Source organism: Heterodontus francisci, chromosome 4 (genome assembly GCF_036365525.1).
Source record: "Heterodontus francisci isolate sHetFra1 chromosome 4, sHetFra1.hap1, whole genome shotgun sequence".
In the NCBI taxonomy this organism is placed as follows: Eukaryota; Metazoa; Chordata; class Chondrichthyes; order Heterodontiformes; family Heterodontidae; genus Heterodontus; species Heterodontus francisci.
In genome coordinates, this window is record NC_090374.1 from 187,565,525 (window position 1) to 187,588,688 (window position 23,164).

Here is a 23,164-nt window from a genome sequence, read left to right on the forward strand (position 1 = left end):
TCATTAATGAGCCTTTTGAAACATAGTGAATGGTGTACATGGATCTACTTCAAATCAGGCTGTAATTCACAAAATGGATAATACGGGGAAGAGAGGATGACTTAAATGTTGCATACTTAGTTTCTTGACAGAATTGTACACTGGGACCCCAGAGGGTCCATATCTCGAGACTGCATTACAGGTGAGACCGCCCTATTTCATATACCTGGTGCTTAGTGCTCAGGCTTGATCCCGCCAGTGCCAGGCCCAATATTGCATTCATATCCCTACAGTTTCCAGTCCTTGTGCACCAGAATAAATGAATAAAGCAGGTTTTGTGTAAAATTAACCAAATAATTAAATGGCTGCTTTTAATTTTTCTTTTTTAAAGTGGGTGGCTGTGTTTATAGTGAGAGAAGGCTTGTGGCCGCATTTGGAGACTGAAAATTTTGTTGTCCGAGATAGTCCCGCGTGAAAGAAAAAAAATTGCATGTAACTTTAAGTTTCAAACAATTCTGTGTTAAAAAAAAACCACTTCAGCAAAATAATATTTATTTAGTAGAAATACATTGAAATGTCATTAATAAGGCATAGGTTATTACAGCATTTTACCTAATATTTTTAAGCAAAGAAAAATGCGTTTAAGGAAATGATACTTATACTCAGAAAGCAATGCAAATTATAAGTTTAGATAAGTTGAATCAGTATGCAGCTGCAAAGATGTAATGATATATATATTTTTTTAAATTAAAGCAGTCAAACTCAAGCAGGTCCAATTGCAGTAGAAGAATAAATAGGAGCTGAAGTGTATGCAAAAGTTCATCCAAAATAATGTTGCAGTTCAATTCTCAGTCAAAAATTTCATCCCTCCAGCTCCTTACTATGCCATTTTCCAGACTTACTTACGTGAAAATAAATTCTTAAACAAATGACCTGGCCTGCACCGATGTGCCAAGGTTTATTCATTCAGTTGGCAAAGCAAAGCAGCTCCTTTAGAGATCCAATAGTCACTCTCTCTTTTTGATGGCAAGAGCACAGTTACGACAAAATTTGTAGAATGACCTGCAATCACAAACAGAAATATATGCTTTGTTATATTGATCTGCAATCACCAAATCCCACGCTTGCTCAGGATGCAGAGGATGTGAGATTCCTGCCAGTGATTTCAAGAATGTAATCTAATCTGGCAGTCAGGTATTATCAACCACAAGAACCAAAAGGTTCTAGCAGTTTCAAACTGTCAACTACAATTAGATTACATCTTTGAAATCACTTATGAAGAAAAGCGTGAAAAATTGGTGGGAATAAAAGTGAAATACTGCAGATGCTGGATATCTTGAAATAAAAATGTAAAATTCTGCAAACACTCAGCAAATCAGGTAGCATCTGTGGTGAAAGGAAGGTTGGGTTAATATTCCAGGTTGATGATTTTTCATTAGAACTGGTAGATGTTATGGATGATCAGTTTAAAGGGAGGAACAGAGACAGGGAAAAGAAGGTAGAAGAAAAAAATGAATGCGCTGTGATTGAATAGAGAACAGGAGATGTAGGGGGACACACAGATGGGAGACTATGTCTGAATGAGACGTAGACAGAATGTGTCGTTGGAAATTTGGTTCATGTGGGAATTCGGTGCAGAGGGGGAAAGAGGTACTCCTTTTTCCACCTTTTTTCAGACCCCAGTAGCTGTGGAAGACACAAGTTGCTTCCCAGATATAGAGGGTAACCTGGAGACCATGGTGAGAGTTTGAAGAGCGAAGGGGGGGCGGGCGGTGAGTCTGTGGGTTCAGAGCATTCCAAAGAAAACTGAAGTATGACGTCACAGCAAAGAAGGTAAGTGCTTGATTGGTTGGTGAGTATTTTCTCTTTTTCTCTTATCGAAACTAGTGAATTTTAATCAGGCTAAGTATAACATAATTGAAATAGCAAGAATAAGAATCTTCTGAAACTTGGGTATTTTATTGAGGTTTTATTAGTAGTAGTAAGGTTTACTAACCCTAGTAAAGCTTACTAGTAGTAGTGGAGTTATTATTTATAAATTAACTAAGAAAAATAAATTAATGAACACATTATAAAGATGGCAGGTAGTTGATATTTTGAGGGAGCTGGTGGACACCAGTGTGACCCATTGCAAACACACAGTCACTGTCTGAAAAATGAGGAGGTTTGGCTCAGAGTCCATGGCCAGAATTTTACGACCCCCACAGATGAGCACAGGTGGCTAGTGGGAGGTGAGGTTGTGGGGAGGGTGGGGGGGGGGGGGGGGGGTGCATTCCTGATGCCTTCCTGCCCCTGCTGCAATTTTATCAGGGACGGCAGCAGTGAAAAATGGTCCGCCCACCTCAGGCGAATCAAGTGGCCAATTAACTGCCACTTAAGGGCCTCCTTCCACCACCACTGGTGAAACTTGGCGGTCTCCTTGTGGGCTGAGGGGGCCCCCTCCTGATTGGGTACCCTTTACCCCATGGAGGGCCCCTCCCCAATGCCCCAACAACCCCCATTGACATGAAGACCCCCCCCCAACTGATCCACCTAGCCTTGCCGGGGCCCAGCCAATTGTCCTCGGCCAGGCCCCAAAACTTACCTCTCTTCCAGGGCTGACGTCCGTGATCCTGCTGTAGGCTAGGTGCAGTCCCAGCAGTAGGCATCACTCCCGGTGGCATTGCTGTGACTGAGAGCTACTGGCCCATTGATTGGCCGTCAGTTCTTGGAGGTGGGACTTCCTGCCTCAGAGAGGTGGAAGTCCCACCCAAGGTCAATTCAGGGCCTGGGGTGTGGAATATCCTGGCATGGCTCCCCAGGCCTGGCGGAGGCGTGCTCTCCCTCAACTTTTTGGCCAGTGTAAAATTCTGGCCCATGAGCTGGAGGCCAAGCTACAGACATTGCAATGCATCAGGGATGGGGAAAGTTACCTGGACACTTTGTTCCAGAATGCAGTCACACTCCTTAGGACAGGGTCGTCTGTTTTGGTCAGTGGTCAGGGACAGGAAGGTGTGACTGTGAGTGAGGGAGGTAAGGGGATTGAGAAGGTAGAAGTGGAGCACACTCAGCCCTTGCAATTGTCCAAAAGGTTCAAGGTTCTTGCAGCTTGTATGGATGAGAGCAGGGGCTACAAGGTGTATGAGCAAACTGACCATGCACTGTGGTACAGGAAACCACTCAAGCGGGGGCAAGTAAATAAGAATGTTGTGGTAGTGGGGGACATATAGTCAGGGAGATAGACACAGTTCTCTGTAGACGAGAGCAAGAATCCAGAAGTTTTACTCCAGCTGTACAGGGTCTTGGTGTGACCACATCTGGAGTGCTGTGTACATTTTTGGTCTTCTTATTTGAAAAAGGATATCATTACATTCGAGGCAGTTCAGAGAAGGTTCACTTGACTCATTCCTGGGATGAAGAACTTATGAAGAAAGGTTGAAAGGTTGGGCCTTTACCCATTGAAGTTTAGAAGAGTGAGAGGTGATCTTACTGAAACATATCAGATTCTGAGGGGACTTAGAGTGGGTACTGGGAGGATGTTTCCTCTTATGGGGGAGACTAGAACTAGGGACACAGTTTAAAAATAAGAGGTCTGCCTTTTAAGACAGAGAGGAGGAGAAATTTTTTCTCTCAGAAGATCATTAATCTGTGGAATTCTCTTCTCCAGAAAACAGTGGAGGCTGGGTCATTGAATTCATACAAGGCTGAGTTAGATAGATTTTTGATAGACAAGGGAGTCAAGGGTTATGGGGGGAAGACAGGAGAGTGGAGTTGAGACCACAATCAGATCAGCCATTATCTTATCGAATGGTGGAGCTGGCTCGAAGGGCCGAATGGCTTACTCCTGTTCCTATGTTGAAATGAAAAGTGATAATGGTGCAAGACAGGGAGGCAATAATGAGAGCGATTAGAGTAACAAAAGGTGCAGCTGAGACCTGGGCTGAATTTTGTACCCATGGTGGGGCTCCCAGCACTGGACCGAAAATGCCTAGGGAAATTGCCCATGGAGGAGGCACCCCTATACCCACAGGGAGGTCACCTCATTAATAGGCCACTTGTGGGTTCAATCAGCCTCTGGGCGGGAAGGCTGTCTTCGGCCTATTTTTCTCCCGAAAAAATTGCATCGCGACACGGAGGCGACAGATCCTCCATCCCCTGCCTCCCGTTGCAATTCTATGGGTCCCCTGCCTCCAAACCTGTCTGAGGGAGGCCCATAAAATTTGGTCTCAGGGTTGCAGACTACCCTGCCAGCCATGTACAGATAGCAGATCCACATCCCAAGTACCAACCCACAAAGTCCCCTATTCTCAGAAGTGGTTGATTAGCATCTATCCCAGAGGAAGGTAGATGGACAAGGAAGCACTCAGACTGGGTGTGGTTGGGGTGGCCAGGTAAATGAATGAGCAAACTGGGAAGCACTTTGGGTGGGCAGCACTTGCGCTGAGACAACTAATAAGTGACCCAACAATGTGATGAGACAGGTGAATTCGCAGACAGCTGGATAAACACTGAAGATGGCGCATAACCTGCCGTGACCTGACTCAGAATGATCTACTCATAATTCCTCCTCTCCAAACCGGTTTTCTCCTCAGCTATATCGGGTCTATGCCTCAGCATAATTCTTTTGTCCTAAAAGGTAATGTGGGGATGGGGGGAAAATGCAAAGATCCCAAAATTCCAAGAACATTCCTCATGATTAAACTGGGATCACGCTCACTGTTATCTTGAGCCTGATAGAGTTTGCAAAGTCAGTGGAAGGACACCGAATCTGCATGGGGCAGGTGGGTGCCTATGCCTCAGCAGCCACAACTCTAACACCTGTCCATGCAGCAAGAAAATCATGCCTTCCTTGCGGGAGGATTGCTACCTCCAGTCATACTGCAGCCATGTCCCTATTGATCCACTATGTAAATGGGCAGATCAAGAAAATGTTTTTAAAAATATATTTGTTCTGGGTTCCAGACCACTTACTTGGGGCCCACGAATGCCCATCTGAAGATCGGCACATCTCATTTCACTAGGCAGACTGGCTACAAGTTTGGCACTGGGTTCTAAATGAGATGGGGAAATGGGAACTCCTGGCATGGGCAGTCCTTGCCTCGAGCTCCGTGCTCTGTTAACATTTATGTTGTAAGGGTTGAATAGAGTTCCTGCCACTTATAAGGCATGCCATAAAATCCCAGGCATGCAGAGACTGGGAGTTCCCTCCAAGCTGCATGGGTGCATGTCTGCATGGCTGCGCAGCAACCCAAAATTTCCTGCATAGGCTACGCACAAGTTGGCCCTTTTAAGTTATCGCGCATGTGTGGCCGCAACAAAAACAATTTAAAAGGGCCGAACACTCAACAAATCGCCCATTCACTTCAAAAACAAAATTAGAGGGTACGTTGGTTACAGCAGGAGTCTGCCCATATCCCTGAGGAAACTTGGGCCAGTTTAGTTGTTGACTAGATTCAGTAAGAATACAAAGGGCCAGGGAGATACAAATAGCTGGACCTGGGACTGCACCTTCAGAGTAAAAACCAGTTCAGAGTAATAGTACTGAGAGAGAATGCACAGACTGACTAGGGGAGTGGGAGAAGTCTGTTTCAAGAGCAGTATATAATCATCCGTGCATTAGTAAGCAACCTTTCCTATACAATTATTTACATAATTTCTCATAATATTCATAGTTTCCTTTATTTGAGGTTTTTAACACACAAAAAAAAATCAGTTATCTCACAGACCTTCAGATTTTCCATTACTGTACAAAGGAGGATGCAGCTTACAAACAGCAAGTCCTGGCACATTCTCTGAAAGGCTAGTTTTCCTGGTAATACTGTTCATTGGAATCAGAAGGGTAGGATACTTAACTGTCTTTGGAATCAAAAATGAAATGGGAAGGGGATTGCTGGGTTGACATAGACTGTAGCCTATCAGGAAGAACGAAGGCATTTGCAGAATAAAGAGTCAGCCAGTTCCGGTTCAGTAATTCAAGGTCCAGCCAAGTACTCCAACATGGATCAGTTGGGCCGAATGGCCTATTTCTAGGCTGTACATTCTATGTAATTCTCTGTAACTTGAGCCTCAGGCTTCTAATGTAACAAACGGTCTCCCTGAAACAACATTTTCCAATGATTCCAAATGCACAGGTATACCTATGAGTAGCATTAAGTGTTACATTCATAATTTTAATTTTTATGGATGTTTCATGATATGTTACTTTTACCAGTAAATGGGGAGAAATTCAAGATGGTGGTTCAAACAAATTTCACAAAATGTTTGTAATGATTTGATTGATTGCTCTCTGCCACTACCAGTTTGGGGTTAGTAACTGTGTTTGCTCAAATCTCTGCTACTTTATTGGTTCCTCACTGATAGTTTTCTTAAAGCTGCCATGCTCATTTTTCAGTGACACAGTCCCTACCTCTTAAATTGTGATGAATTGCTGTTTGGTTCAATTTTTTTTTAATTCATTCGTGAGATGTGGGTGTTGCTGGCTATGCCAGCATTTATTGTCCATCCCTAATTGTCCTTGAGAAGGTGGTGGTGTGCCTCCTTCTTGAACCCCTGCAGCCCATGTGGGGTAGGTACACCCACAGTGCTATTAGGAAGGGAGTTCCAAGACTTTGACCCAATTTCATATTCATAAATCATGTGCGAGTTTGAAAAATAAATCCCTGTCCAAATCTATATGTTTTACATTCTGGTTGCACTATCTCTAATAAAGTATAATATTCAATACAACTCAGAAAAGTATACTGTTTTAGAACATTTTAGATACAAAATAATACTGCTAAGAAGCAATCTTCAAAGGCAGATTAAAACAACCTTTTTTCTTAACTAAGTAAAAAAAGTAAAAGAAAAACAAAGAAACATGGCAGTAAGTGATTTAGGTATAAATCAAATTATTTTCCATCTTCCATGGCTCCCCATCAAGAACATCCAGATCAGGCCTGGCACTATTATATACACTGTAAAGCCCCTCCTATCACATTGGTAAAGCATATTTTCTATTTCCTCACACAAGCTATTGTCAGGCAAGCCCCGCACCTGCCAAGAATGAGGAAAATTAATTTTATCACATGAACATTGATTTTAAACTGCTGTTGGTGAAGGAAGAATTTACTTAAAAAAACAATTGGAGACTTTGGCTGGAGAGAGACATTAGTATATCAACAGACAGTACTTCAAAGGACAAAGAGGCTATTCCCTGCTCCAAGTTAATCCACAATGGACGTTTGATCACCAGACGTTGAAGCTGGAAAGGCCAGCATCCTCAGATGGCCGAATACACAAACAGATGTGGTCAGACCAGTTTTAGTCACAAGTACTATGCTGTTAGCTGTCCGAATGAGACTGCCAATTTTATAGTGGGTATAATTTTGTGCTATTTGGTCCAAGTTTGCTGTTACGACCAGGTGAGAAAGGTGTCTAGGGGTCTTTCTTAGCCTTCACCCGGTCTTATTGTTTTTTTAAACTCACTGTGTTTTGAGCTTCCCCTTGGTGAATCCTTGTTCACTGCTTTCCAATTATCAGGCAAAGAAACCAGCGCACCAGGTTTTCTCAGGTTTAAAGAAGAAAAGTGAAATTTTATTAAATTTAAACTTAAATTCTAGTTCGGCTAACGCCTATGGATACACACCGCGCCCCACCCTTGCATGCGTACGCGATAAGCACATGCAAATAGAGATAGAAAAGAGCAGAAGAAAAATAAAATGAAAATGTTTGAGGCAATCTCTGAAGGGGGTTTGTTACTGTGCTTCGAACTCGCTGTAGAGTCCTCGATTGTAGGTAGTCTTGCTTTTCGTTAGGGCCCAATATTCTTCTTAAACCTTGTTCACTGGAGGAGACTTTTCTCTCTTGGGGTTCCTATGTCTTCAATGGGTTTCAGTTCCATTAGAAAGATAAGAGCAGGCAGGAGAGAGGTCTTTGCAGTCCAGGAGCAAACAGCTTTCTGTGTTGTAAAGCTCTGTGGCAAGTTCAAATTCAAAAAAACTTCAACAGCCAGTTCGTCGTGTGACTAAACTGGTCTGACCATGTCTGTTTGTGTATTCGGCCATCTTAGCAGTTAACCTGGAATGCTAGCCTCTCCACCTTCAATGTCTGGTAATCAAAACTCCATTGTGGGTTAAATTAGAGCAGGCAGTGGCCCCTTTGTCCTTTCCAAATACTGTCTGTTACTATGCAAATGTCTTTCCAGTCAAGGGTCTGGTGTTTTTTTTTTAAAAACAAGTTCTTCCTTTACTCCAGTAACAGTTTAAAAATCAATGTTCATGTGGCGAAATATATGTGCCTCATTCTTGGCATGTGGGGGCCTGCATGACACCACTAAGAATGAGGATGAGATTGTCTCAAAATCATTTAAGCCAATGGATACTGATTTGCACTGGATTTGAAGCATGCTGACCCACTCTGCCGTCCAGTTCCCGAGCAATTAGGGTTGAAATAGACATATGGGCCTTGCTTTGGACTCAGCGGGGTGCTCGCATTCAGCGGTCGCGGCCGAGCCCCCACGATATTATGCACAGGGGTTCATTAGCATCACTTCGACATGCTGACCCCCCCCAACCACCACCACCCCCCCCCCGCCAATATTACATGGGGAGAGGCAGGACAACCGGCGCAGTGAGGAACCTTTTGACAGCTGTGCAATAGGTGCTGAGGCCCTATCTAAAGCACCCCAGCACCTGCTTCCTGACAGCTGTCAAAGAAATACTTACCTCATTGTTGAAGAGTGGGGCTGCTGTCAATCTGGCAGCAAAGCAGAAAGTGCTAGAGAAAGTCAGCAGGTTAGGCAGCATCTGTGGAGAGAGAAGCAGAGTTAACCTGACCAAGTTCACAAACCTGAAAGTTAACTCTGCTTCTCTCCCCACAGTTGCTGACGAACCTGCTGAGTTACCCCAGCACTTTCTGCTTTGCTGCCACATACTTACCCTGCTGTGTCCCAATGTCCTGTGAAGTTGCGATCCTCTTCTTCCACTCAAGTGTGACATGCCACACCTGGGTGAATAATCTTCATTTTGCACATTCCAGGATGTGATACTTAAATGTACCATAAAAGGCAAAGATACAACAGAAATAAAACCACAATTGAAGAATATTTACATACTATGAGCTTCTAATCACCTGACTGAAAAGCCGCAGACTAATATGCATTTGGAATCTGCATTCATTTCTCTGCTAACTGTTATGTGAAAATACATGTAACTGCAATTAAATGATGTTTGTTAAAAAAGCAGGAAAATATGTTCATATTCCAGCTGCATTGCCAACTAGAAATATTACACCAATAACTATGATCAGCTGCTGCAGAAGCAAAGTGTTCGTGAGGATGCATCGAAGTGTGATAATTGAAAAACCATGACAACAGCACAGATTTCCTCACTAGTCCTGCATTGGTTTTCAAACATGTGCAAGACAAACCTTGCAGCCAGAAGTTAGAGCAGTTACATGGTGGAGTCACCTTTGCATTTAAAGGACAACACCAAAAGCCGAGGACGGCAGAGGGGTACTCTAGGATGGCCCATAGTGCAGCGAAGCCTTCCTGCTCACACTCCTCCAGGCTGTGCGGGCAAGGCGGAAGGTCCTTTTCACCAGCGACAGTAAGAAGAGGCCCTCCTGCCTGAACAAGGCAGCCTGGCTTGAGATGGCAGAGGAGGTGAGTAGCTGTGGGGCCAGCCGTCAAAGGGTCCAATGTCGGAAGAAGATGAATGAGCACTACCCCAGCTAGCTGTGGCCCTCTAGGCCTCGTGTGCACAGGGTACGAGTGCCAAAATCATCCACAGCCAAAGGGCAATCAGATTAGCAGCCTTCCTCCAGTTAGGCTGCGAGCACACAGACTGCACCGAGAAGAGGCACTCGCGAGCGTTTACAGAGAACGCACTGACACAAATGGGAATGCACGGGTGTCACAGCTATGTAAATACATCTTTCACAAAATGTTCCTCACCAACAGGTTTGTCCTTTTCCCTGTGTGAATGATGTGTGCTAGCATGTAGCGCCAATGTCACATCCCTTGGAACGGCTGGCTCTTCAGGTGAGCCAAAGTATGCAACAACAATCATTGCCATGCCACCATTACTCATGAGCGTCTCCACGGATGCAGTGACATGGACGTTGGCTCAGTCAGCTGCTGCCTCTAATGGTTTACACAGGGATGCTGCAGATGTGGTCTGGTGCACAGCAGGTGAGCAAGGGTGGTGTGTGGCTTGCAGAGCTCATGTCGGTTCCTATGGAGCAGGCAGCCTTTGTCTGATAAGCCACTGCCGTACATCTCTAGCTCACTGCTAGCCCTGCATGCAGAGCCTGGGTGCCATCTGCCCTCCCATGCGCCTTTCCTGTTGTAGGTCCTCAGCGTCCTCATAGTCTGAGGAGGAATCCTGTTGATGTCTCTCCTCATCATGCCAGGACTGGCCCCTATTGGGTACATAGTTGTGCAGAGCATGGCGAGCAGCAAAGTAAGGTGCTGGCCTTTTCGGCTCATAGGACAGGGCATCACCCTATCCATACAGGCATTGGAAGTGCTCTTTCAGCATTCTGATCGCCCGCTCAATGATGGCACTTGTAGCTCAGTGGCTGGCATTGCATCTGTCCTCTGCAGCAGTGGTGGGGTCTCTCACTGGTGTCAGGTGCCATGTCTGCAAGTGTAGCCCTTGTCTCCAAGAAGCCACCCCTCCATCTAAGCCAGTTCAGTGAACAGTGGTGGCAGCTGGGACTGGCACAGGACGCAGGTGTCATGGCAGCTCCCTGAGAAGCGGGCACAGATTTGCATGAAGCATCTCCAGTGATCCAGCTGCACCTGGATTGAGAGGATTCCTTTCATGGTAACGCCTGCAGGTGGTCGCCTGACGGGAGGCCTGATGGCCATATGGGTGCAGTCTATAAACCCAAAAACCAATGGTTCTCTGGCAATGGTGCCAAAACAGTTGGCGCTCTGGACTTGGCTGTGAGTGTCCTGAAACAGACATCCTCACTGGCCTTCTGATGCAGGGCATCAGTGACCTCCCTGATGCAGTGGTGCACTGCTGACTGTGTGATCCCACAAAAGACTCCGGTGGGCCCCTGAAAAGCTGCATAGGCATCAAGCTTGAGAACCGCTGCCACTATGAGGACTGCAGGCATAGGATGTCCACCGAAGCCAATGGGCTGCAGGCCATCTTTGAGCAGGGCACAGAGACGTGTCACCACCCTCTCGACACTGGTGGCAATCGCCTCTGACACTGGTGATCTGACATCCGATGGCATGTCATGTGGAGCCTGTAGATGCATGGCAAACGTAATGGCGAGCTCTCCTTGGGGGGGGGCTGCTGTTCATGACCGGGGGCCTCTACGTGGACCTCACCTGCCTGTTGATTTTGGCTCTGGCGCATACAGATTCTTAGGAGCAGAGGATCACACAATGTAGGATAAGCCATACCCAATTCCATGTGATATATAAAGTTGAACCCTCATTTATTCGAAGGTTCCTAACAGGGCAGGGATTGGTGTTGACGGGTACATCAGGTGCTTTCATGGATCAACTATGTGGCGTGGCATGGCATTGCCCATCTTGGCTAACATTGAGTGGCACAGCATGACCACATCAAGATCCTGGCAGCTGCATCGATTACCCCCACAATTCATATAACCTTAACCCTCCTTTCTGGCACCCTCCCCACACACAGGGTGACTAGAGTGCCATGTTCCTTCAAAAACACAAAGAAACACAGAGCATACACTGTTTCTGGGGGGACAGTACACAGTACCTCCCTTCATGCCTGCAGAGCTTTCCCTCCAGTAATCCAAGACCTCCTCCCTCCTCCCTTTAATAATGCAGAGTGCGACCCCTGTAATCCACCCCCCCCCCTCCTCACTTCCAGTATGCAGAGTGAGACCCCTGAATCTCTGAACTTACCTTCACTAGCGAAAACTTCTGCCTCTGATGACCCGCCGGCTTTTCTCCTCGTGAACGGGATAGAAACATAGAAATTAGGAGCATGAGTAGGCCATTCGGACCTTCGAATCTGCTCCACCATTCATTATGATCATGGCTGATCATTCAACTCAGTAACCTGTTCCCGCTTTCCCCCCATATCCTTTGATCCCTTTCACCCAAGAGCTATATCTAACTCCTTCTTGAAAACATACAATCTTTTGGCCTCAACTGCTTTCTGTGGTAGCAAATTCCACAGGCTCACCACTCTCTGGGTGAAGAAATTTCTCCTCATCTCAGTCCTGAAAGGTTTACCCCATATTCTTAGATTATGACTCCTGGTTCTAGACACCCCCACCATCGGGAACATCCATCCTGCATCTACCCTATCAAGTCCTGTTAGAATTGTATAGGTTTCTATGAGATCCCCCCTCACTCTTCTGAACTCCAGTGAATATAATCCTAACCGACTCAATCTCTCCTCATAAATCAATCCCGCCATCCCAGGAATCAGTCTGGTAAACCTTCACTGCACTCCCTCTATAGCAAGAACATCCTTCCTCAGATAAGGAGACCAAAACTGAATACAATATTCCAGGTGTGGTCTCACCAAGACCCTGTATAATTGCAGCAAGACATCCCTGCTCCTGTACTCGAATCCTATCGCTATGAAGGCCAACATACCATTTGCTCTTTTTACTGCCTGTTGCACCTGCATGCTTACCTTCAGCGACTGGTGTATGAGAACACCCAGGTCTCGTTTCATATTCCCCTCTCTCAGTTTCTAGCCGTTCAGATAATAATCTGCCTTCCTGTTTTTGCTACCAAAGTGGATAACCTCATATTTATCCACATTATACTGCATCTGCCATGCATTTGCCCACTCACTCAACTTGTCCAAATGACCCTGAAGTCTCTCTGCATCCTCCTCACAACTCACCCTCCCACCCAGTTTTGTGTCATTTGCAAATTTGGAGATATTACATTTAGTTCCCTCATCTAAATCATTAATATATATTGTGAATAGCTGGGGTCCTAGCACTGATCCCTGCGGTGCCCCACTAGTCACTGCCTGCCATTCGGAAAAAGACCCGTTTATTCCTACTCTTTGTTTCCTGTCTGCCAACCATTTTCGATCCATCGCAATACACTCCCCCTAATCCCATGCGCTTTAATTTTACATGCTAATCTCTTATGTGGGACTTTGTCGAAAGCCTTCTGAAAGTCCAAATAAACCACATCCACTGGCTCCCCAGCATCAACTCTACTAGCTACATCCTCGAAGAATTCTAGTAGATTTGTCAAGCATGATTTCCCTTTCGTAAATCCATGCTGACTCTGTCCGATTCTACCACTGTTCTCTAAGTGCTCTACCATAAGATCTTTGATAATGGACTCTAGAATTTTCCCCACTACTGACGTCAGGCTGTTTTCTCTTTACTTCCCTTTTTCAATAGAGGGGTTACATTATCTACCCTCCAATCTGTAGGAACTGTTCCAGAGTCTATAGAATCTTGGAAGATGATCAATAATGCATCCACTATTTCTAGGGCCACTTCCTTAAGTACTCTGTAGATTATCAGGCCCTGAGGATTTATTGGCCTTCAATCCCATCAATTTCCCCCACACTATTTCTCTACTAATACTGATTTCCTTCAGTTCCTCCCTCTCACTAAACCCTGTGTTCCCCAACATTTCTGGTATGTTATTTGTGTCCTCCTTTGTGAAGACAGAACCAAAATATACATTTAGTTGGTCAGCCATTTCTTTATTCCCCATAATAAATTCCCCTCTTTCTGACTCTGGGATGGCACGTGACGGCCGCCTGCTCAACGTAAAATCCGGAAGTGTGCATCGAGAGGCGGAGGGCTTCATGATCTGCAAAGTACTGTTTTGAATATGGTAATTGGGGTGCCGCTGCTGAGCGGCGGAGGGGCCGCACTGAGGACCCCCACTACCAGTAACAGGCGGGCCCTTCTCGACATCAGGGGTCGAGGCAGGCCTCTCCCTGCAGTATTTTACCAGTCCTCAAGCCACGACTTGTGGCGTCGAAGGGCCAGTAAAATTCATCCCATGGGGAGTGAAATTTGTTCACATAGCACCGCTTTTAGTGGCTCTATACAGACTTATCTCAATTCCCCCAGCACTGCAAGGCACTACCTGTGCGGCATTCTTCATCGATATCATATGCAAACTAATTTCACCCCTTTGATGTTGAATTCCCTTTCCAATAACTTGAGTATAATACCTGTTGTTGAAAGGGTTCCTGCTCGGGCTCCTGTTTTGTAAAGTGGTGCATGATACAGCGATGGGCTTGGTTCATCATTCTGTGAAGGCTCAAAGTGCACAACTGGTAAAACAGCATGCATCACTTTGGGAATGGCATCTTCTATCACCATTTGTTTATCATCCCAGCGACAAGCATCCATAAACATTCCATGGACTAGTACACCATCTTTAGGTTGAGTTAACTTGTGGAAAGAGAAAACAGAGTTGCACAATAAATAAAAGATTAAAGACAATATATTACGAAAGCAAAAAATAATTTTGATGCAATTATGATCCTTTGTCACAAAACAGAGTTCTTTCTGCATATTGTGCTTTTTTTTTACAGGCTATAGTTATAGACATGGGGAAAATTTCCTGAGCTTTTTTCTGCACTGTGGGTTATTCTCCAATGAATAGATTTCTATAGTCACTTTTCAGAAAAATGTCTTAACCAGCTTAATGTGCCTTACAATGCCATAATTGTAATGGGTTTCAGAAGACCTTTTACAATGTTTGTGAATGGAGAAGCAATGTCATCATTGTGACAACAATGAGGTTACAAATTTATTCTCAATCTTAATTTTGAAAAAATGATGCAAAAATTAAAATAGAGAAATTGCATTTGTTTAAATAAAACTTTATACAAATAGTCTCTGTTGCAGGATGAGCTAACAAGATGCTACATTCCACAAATGGCAAAAAGTTGGATGACTAACTGATTTTTTTTTCTGACATTAGTTGAGAGAAGAACATTGGCAGGATATCAAAAGACATCCACTCTTCTTAAAAAGTGCTACGGGATAATTAATGCCCACCTGGACTACCAGATCAGACAAACCAGGACTTAAGTCTCATGCTTCATTCAAAGGATGGCAGCTCTGACAATGCAGCTCATCTTCAGGATTAAATTGGAGTGACAGCTTCGATATATGCTCAACTTCTGTTGTGGGACTCAAACACACAACTTCTCTATAAACTGAGCTTGTGTGGAAACTCCTTAATGAGGTGACAAAAGCTTTGTTAAGCTCTCTGGCAAGGATAACATTTTATTGCATGATGCAAAACATTTATGCATTCTGGTAAAGGCTCAGTTTTTCACACTGATATGTTTTAGATTAAAATTAATGTTTTGAAGATTCTAAAATTGGATCCTATATTATAAATTTCTATGGAAAATTTCTTAGTCTGCTATTATGAATGTGTTTTTGGAAATAGAGAAGGAGGACTTGCAGACACTGGTCCTGACCAACAGATACAATATACTTGCTGCCTGTGAGGATAATGTACAAATTGAAAGGTAGACAACTAGAATGCTAACCATGGCACCATGGAACAGGAGGTAGTTTAAGGAGGGGAAGAGAAGAATAAAAAGGTTGTAATCATGGAGGTTTCAATAATTAGCGGGATAGATAGTGTTGTCTGAAGTCACGACCAAGAGTCCAAGAGGGTATGTTGGATACCTGGTGCAGAGGTAAAGGATGTTTCGGAGCAACTGGAAAGGAACTTGGAAAGGGAGAGGGAAGATCCAGATGTTGTGGTCCATGTTGGGACCAACATCAAAGGGAAGAAAAGGGAGGATGTCTTTCTAAGGGAATATCAAAAGTGAGAAACTAAATTTAAAAACAGAACCTCAGGATCACTATCCAAGCCATCTGCTGATTTGCATAAAGATAGGCCGATCAGGAGGTTGAATGCATGGCTGAAGCTGGTGTAGGAAGGAGGGGTTCCATTTCATGGAACAATGGCAGGAAAGCAGGCAAAAGAAGGAGCTGTACTGCTGGGACAGGCTCCACTTGAATCGGAGTGGGATCCATATCCAGGCAAAAAGGATAAACACGGCGATCTATGGGACTTTAATATAGTAAGACAGGGAGAAGGATCTGGTGAAAATGACACAAGTCTGAAAGTAAAAGGCATAGGAGGTGAGGGTAAAAGTCTGACCAAGGTAAGGAACATGGGTACACTAAACAGTCAGGGAACAAATACAGTTATAAAATAAAAATATTACAGGACTATAAAAAGTAAAGTAAAAGGAACAACTACTAAAGACAAATTAAACTACCTGTACAGCAATGTACACAACATCCATAATAAAATGGAGGAATTAGAGGCAATAATTCCTAGAGAGGATCATATGTAGTGGGAATAACTGAAGCATGGCTATATAAAGAACAGGACCGACAATTAAATCTTGCTGGTTATAACATAATCAGAAAAGATAGGGAAGAAAGAAAGGGGTGGTAGTAAAAGGGGACAATACTAACATAAGGATAGAAACAGAATCCACATGGAATGAAATAAAAGATGAAAGATAATATTACAGACCACTTAATAGTGGAAATGGGAGGAGGAAGAAAGAAATAAACAAATATGTGAAATGAGTGAAGGACACGGAATAATAATCATGGGAGATTTAACTACTGTCAAATAAACTGGCAAGAAGAAGCAAAAGGGCTACAGTGAATGGGGTTTGTACAAGCCATGCAGGACCCTTTCTTATCTAGTATGAAAAAAATCAACAAGAGCAGGAGTACTGCTGTATCTAATAATGGGAAATGAACCAAAACAGAAAAGAGAACTAAGCAGAGGGGAATAGCTAGGGAATAGTGATGATAACATACAAGGTTAAAGATAAAGATTGAGGTGGTCAAGTAAGATGAAGTCCAAAGTAATAAATTGGAAAGAAGCTGATTTTCAGGGGATGAGAATGGAACTACATAAAATAAATTGTAAAAATTTACTGACAAACACAGAAACAGAACAGAAATGGGAAATATTTTATGAACACACAAACGTACGGATTAGGAGCTGGAGTAGGCCACTTGGCCCCTCGAACCTGCTCCGCCATTCTATAAGTTCATGGCTGAACTGATTTCTCCACATTACCACCTACCCTGATAACCTTTCACCCCCTTGCTTATCAAGAATCTATCTATCTCTGCCTTAAACATATTCAAAGACTCTGCTTCCACCGTCTTTTGAGGAAAAGAATTCCAAAGACTCACGACCCTCTGAGAGAAAAAGTTTCTCCTCATCTCTGTCTTAAATGGGCAACCCCTTATTTTTAAACAGTGACCCCTGGTTCTAGATTCTCCCACATTCACCCTGGCAAGACCCCTCAGGATCTTATATGTTTCAATCAAGTCACCTCTCATTCTTCTAAATTCCAGTGGATACAAGCATAGTCTGTCTAATCTATCCTCATAATATAACCCGCCCATTCCAGGTATTAGTCTGGTCAACCTTCTTCGAACTGCTTCCAACGCATTTACATCCTTCCTTAAATAAGGAGACCAATACTGTACATAGTGCTCCAGATGTGGTATCACCAATGCTCTGTGTAACTGAAGCATAACCTCCCTACCTTTGTACTCAATTCCACTCGCGATAAATAATAGCATTCTATTAGCTTTCCTAATTATGTGCTGTACCTGCATATTAATCTTTTGCAATTCATGCACCAGGACACCCGGATCCCTCTGCACCTTAGAGCTCCGCAGTCTCTCACCATTTAGATAATATGCTTCTTGGTTATTCTTCCTGCCAAAATGGACAACTTCACATTTTCCCACATTATACTCCATCTGCCAGATATCTTTCCACTCACTTAACCTATCTATATCCCTTTTTAGCCTCCTTATGTCCTCTTCACAACCTACTTTCCTACCTATCTGTGTGTCATCAGCAAATTTAGCAACCATACCTTCGGTCTCTTCATCTAAGTCATTTATATAAATTGTAAAAAGTTGAGGCCACAGCACGGATCCCTGTGGCACACCACTTGTTACATCTTGCCAACCAGAAAATAACCCATTTATGCCTAATCTATGTTTCCTGTTAGATAGCCAATCTTCTATCCATGCCACTATGTTACCCCCTACACCATAAGCTTTTATTTTTTGCAATAATCTTTGATGTGGCACCTTATCGAATGCCTTCTGGAAATCTAAGTACAATACATCCACCAGTTCCTCTTCATCCACAGCACATGTAACTCCCTCAAAGAACTCCAATAAATTGGTTCAACATGATTTCCCTTTAACAAAACTATGTTGACGCTGCCTGATTATCTCCAATTTTTCTAAATGCCCCACTATAACGTCTTTAATAATAGCTTCTAACATTTTCCCTAAGACAGATGTTAAGCTAACTGGCCTGTAGTTTCCAGCTTTCTGTCTCCCTCCCTTTTTGAATAAAGGAGTTATTCGCTCTTTTCCAGTCCAGTGGAACCTTCCCTGAATCTAGGGAATTTTGGAAAATCAAAACTATCGCATCAACTGTTCAACTAGCCACTTCTTTGAAGACCCTAGGATGAAGTCCATCAGGGCCCGGGGACTTGTCAGTCTCCAGCTCCAACAATTTATTCAGTACCGCTTCCCTGGTGATTGTAATTTTCTTGAGTTCCTCCCTCCCTTCCATTTCCTGATGTACAGCTAATTCTGAGATGTTACTTGTATCCTCTATAGTGAAGACCGATGCAAGATACCTATTAAATTCATCTGCCATCTCCTATTATCCATTATTAATTCCCCAGACTCATTTTCGATAGGACCAACGTTCACTTTGTTAACTCTTTTTAAAATATCTATAGAAACTCTTACTATCTGTCTTTATATTTCTAGCTAGCTTTCTTTTGTACTCTAATTTTACATTCCTTTTCAATCTTTTAGCTTTCTTTCGTACTCCAATTTTCCCTCCTTATTAATCTTTTAGTCGTTCTTTGCTGTTCTTATATTCTGTCCAATCTTCCGACCTGCCACCCATCTTTGCGCAATTATATGCTTTTTCTTTAAGTTTGATACTATCTTTAACTGTTTTAGTTAACTACTAAATTTTTCCAGTCTATAATGTAGGTTAAAATCCCCCATGATTATCGCCGTACCTTTTTGACAGGCTGCCATTATTTCTTCCTTTATACCCCATCCTACAGTGTGGTTAACGTCAGGTGGCCTGTACACCACTCCCACAAGTGAATTCTTGCCTTTATGATTTTGCATCTCTACCCCAACTGCTTCTACATCCTGGTCTCCTGAACTTAGGTCATCCCTCTCCATTGCGCTAATACCAACATTAATTAACAGAGCCACCCCTTCACCTTTTCCTAGCTTCCTGTCCTTCCTAAATGCCATGCACCCTTCAATATTCAGGTCCCAATCTATGATATCCTGCAGTCATGTCTCTGTAGTGGCTATCAGATCATACTTATTTATTTCTATTTGCGCTCTCAGTTCATCTGTTTTGATTCAAATGTAACATGCATTTAGATACAGAGCCTTTAGTTTTGTCCTTTTATTATTTTTGTAGCCTCTAGCCTCATCTGTTGATTTACTCTTAGATTTGTATGCTCTGTCACTTCCTGTCATAGTCTGTTTATCATTTCCTATATTAATACCTTCCTCCCCTGCCTCGTCTCTACTCCTTGATTTACCATTTCTTCCCAAATTTGATCCCTTGCCCCCACTATTCAGTTTAAACCCCTTTCCACTTCCCCAGTTATGCAACTCACGAGAACACTGGCCCCAACAAGGTTCAGGTGTAGACCGTCCCAATGATACAGCCTCCACTTTCCCCAGTACTGGTGCCAGTGCCCAATGAACTGGAACCCACTTCTACCACACCAGTCTTTGAGCCACACATTCAGTTCTCTAGTCTTATTTGCCCTATGCCAATTTGCACGTGGCTCAGGTAATAATCCAGAGATTTTTCCAGTCAATAATGTAGGTTAAAATTCCCCATAATTATCGCCATACCTTTTTGACGGGCTGCAATTATTTCTTCCTTTATACCCCGTCCTACAGTGTGATTAACATTAGGTGGCCTGTACACCACTCCCACAAGTAAATTCTTGCCTTTATGATTTTGCATCTCGACCCAAACTGCTTCTACATCCTGGTCTCCTGAACTTAGGTCATTCGTCTCCATTGCGCTAATACCAACATTAATTAACAGAGCCACCCCGTCACCTTTTCCTTGCTTCCTGTCCTTCCTAAATGCCATGTACCCTTCAAGATTCAGGTCCCAATCTATGATATCCTGCAGTCATGTCTCTATAATGGCTATCAGATCATACTTATTTATTTCTATTTGCGCTCTCAGTTCATCTGTTTTGTTTCAAAATCCAGCGATTATTACCTTTGAGGTTCTGTTTCTTTATTTAGTGCCTAATTCCCAATACCGACTATGCAGAACGTCTTTCCTTGTCCTGCCTGTCGTTGGTACCTACATGGACCACGACAACTGGATCCTCCCTCTCCCACTCTAAGTTCCTCTCCAGCTTTGAGGAGGTGTCCCGAACCCTGGCACCGGGCTGGCAACACAGCCTGCTGAACTCTCACTCTTTGCTGCAGAGAACAGTGTCAATCTCCCTCACTATACTGTCCCCTACTACCGCTGCATTCCTTTTTCCTACCTCCACTTGAATAGCTTCCTGTACCATAGTGTCATGGTGAGGCTGCTCATCCACCCGGCAGCCCTCACTTTCATCCAAACAAGCTGAAAAAACCTCAAACTTGTTGAACAATTGCAAAGGCTGAGGCTCCTGCACTCCTGCCCTCTGGGTCCCCTTACCTGCCTCAGCTGCAGCCACACTCTCCTGTCCCTGACTACTGACCAAATCAGAAGACACTTTCCTAAGGGGTGTGACTGCCTCCTGGTACAAAGTGTCCAGGTAACTTTTCCCCTCCCTGATGTGTCGTAGTGTCTGTAGCTCGGTCTCCATTTCAATAACTCTGAGTCAAAGCTCTTTGAGCTGCGCTTACTGCAAACGTATTTGGCCTGGATCAAAATGGCATCCAGGAGCTTCCACATGCTGCAGCCATGATACATTACCTGTCCTGCCATCTTTAATGTGTTTCAATTGACTACTTAATTATTTTATTCAATGATTTATTTTATTTTCCTTTTTTATATATTTTATTAAGCTTACCACTGGTTCCTTTACTATTTTAAACATTAAGATTAGAATAGACCTTAACCACTGGACAACGTATGTCAGCCAAGAGCGACGTCTCAATTCATTCCATCTTCGCTGCCTCCGGAGAATACTTGGCATCAGGTGGCAGGACCGGATCTCCAACACAGAAGTCCTCGAGGCGGCCAACATCCCCAGCTTATACACACTACTGAGTCAGCGGCACTTGAGATGGCTTGGCCATGTGAGCCGCATGGAAGATGGAAGGATCCCCAAAGACACATTGTACAGCGAGCTCGCCACTGGTATCAACCCATCGGCCGTCCATGTCTCCGCTTTAAAGACGTCTGCAAGCGCGACATGAAATCCTGTGACATTGATCACAAGTCGTGGGAGTCAGTTGCCAGCGTTCGCCAGAGCTGGCGGGCAGCCATAAAGGCGGAGCTAAAGTGTGGCGAGTCGAAGAGACTTAGCAGTTGGCAGGAAAAAAGACAGATGCGCAAGGGAAGAGCCAACTGCGAAACAGCCCCGACAATCAAATTTTTCTGCAGCAACTTTGGAAGAGCCTGTCACTCTAGAATTGGCCTTTATAGCCACTCCAGGCACTGCTCCACACACCACTGACCACCTCCAGGTGCTTACCCATTGTCTCTCGAGATAAGGAGGCCAAAGAACACGACTGGTTCCTTTACTATTTTAAACGTTAGATTAGAATAGACCTTAACCACTTACCAGATACCTCACCAAACAGCTAGCTTCATCCCCAACCAATCACCTACCAACTTGCCTGTGATGTCACACTTGATTTGATTTGAAGGGCTCGTTCCAGTGAACTGGATAGGATCGAGGATCGGATAGAGGAGAGACTAGAGGATAGGATACTGGATAGGATCGAGCATAGGAACGAGGATAGGATAGAGGACAGGCTAGAGGATAGGATACTGGATAGGATAGAGAATAGGCTAGAGGACAGGATTGAGCATAGGATAGAGGATAGGATAGAGGATAGGATAGAGGATAAGCTAGAGGATAGGATACTGGATAGGTTACAGGATAGGATAGAGAATAGGCCAGAGGACAGGATAGAGCATAGGATAGAGGATAGGATACTGGATAGGCCAGAGGACAGGATACTGGATAGGCTAGAGGATAGGCAAGAGGATAGGATAGAGGATAGGATACTGGATAGGCTAGAGGATAGGCTAGAGGATGGGCTAGAGGATAGACTAGATGATACGATAGAGGATAGGCTAGAGGATAGACTAGAGGATAGGATAGAGGATAGGATAGAGGATAGGCTAGAGGATAGACTAGATGATAGGATAGAGGATAGGATAGAGGATAGGATAGAGGATAGGATAGAGGATAGAATAGAGGATAGAATAGAGGATAGGATACAGGATAGGCTAGAGGATAGGCTAGAGGATAGGCTAGAGGATAGACTAGAGGATAGGCTAGAGGATAGGCTAGAGGATAGGCTAGAGGATAGACTAGAGGATAGGCTAGAGGAAAGGCTAGAGGATAGGCTAGAGGATAGGCTAGAGGATAGACGAGAGGATAGGATAGAGGATAGGCTAGAGGATAGGATAGAGGATAGGATAGAGGATAGGCTAGAGGATAGGCTAGAGGATAGGCTAGAGGATAGGCTAGAGGATAGGCGAGAAGATAGGATAGAGGATAGGATAGAGGATAGGCTCGAGGATAGGCTCGAGGATAGGATAGAGGACAGGATAGAGGACAGGATAGAGGACAGGATAGAGGATAGGCTAGAGAATAGACTAGAGGAGAGGATAGAGGATAGGCTAGAGGATAGGATAGAGGATAGGCTAGAGCATAGGCTAGAGGATAGGATAGAGGATAGGATAGAGGATAGGCTAGAGGATAGACTAGATGATAGACTAGATGATAGACTAGATGATAGGATAGAGGATAGGCTAGAGGATAGGCTAGAGGATAGGCTAGAGGATAGGCTAGAGGATAGACTAGAGGATAGGATAGAGGATAGGAGAGAGGATAGGCTAGAGGATAGGATAGAGGATAGGCTAGAGGATAGGATAGAGGATAGGCTAGAGGATAGACTAGAGGATAGGCTAGAGGATAGACTAGAGGATAGACTAGAGGATAGACTAGAGGAT

General features: G+C 44.0%; 1 protein-coding gene across 3 annotated transcripts in view; it reads right to left on the reverse strand.

Moving 5' to 3' along the window:
- Window positions 1–578: 578 nt before the first annotated feature.
- The window catches only part of dnah6 (dynein, axonemal, heavy chain 6), a 554,194-nt gene continuing 531,608 nt past the window's right edge, over window positions 579–23,164 (reverse strand). For 2 of the 3 annotated variants that reach the window (XM_068030693.1, XM_068030691.1), the window contains 2 exons: window positions 14,100–14,322; window positions 579–1,041 (listed from right to left, as the gene is read on the reverse strand). In XM_068030693.1, coding sequence (XP_067886794.1) covers window positions 938–1,041; window positions 14,100–14,322 — 327 coding nt within the window. In that variant the 3' untranslated portion in view covers window positions 579–937. The remainder of the gene's footprint in view (window positions 1,042–14,099; window positions 14,323–23,164) is intronic. The other variant, XM_068030692.1, reaches the window with a different exon arrangement.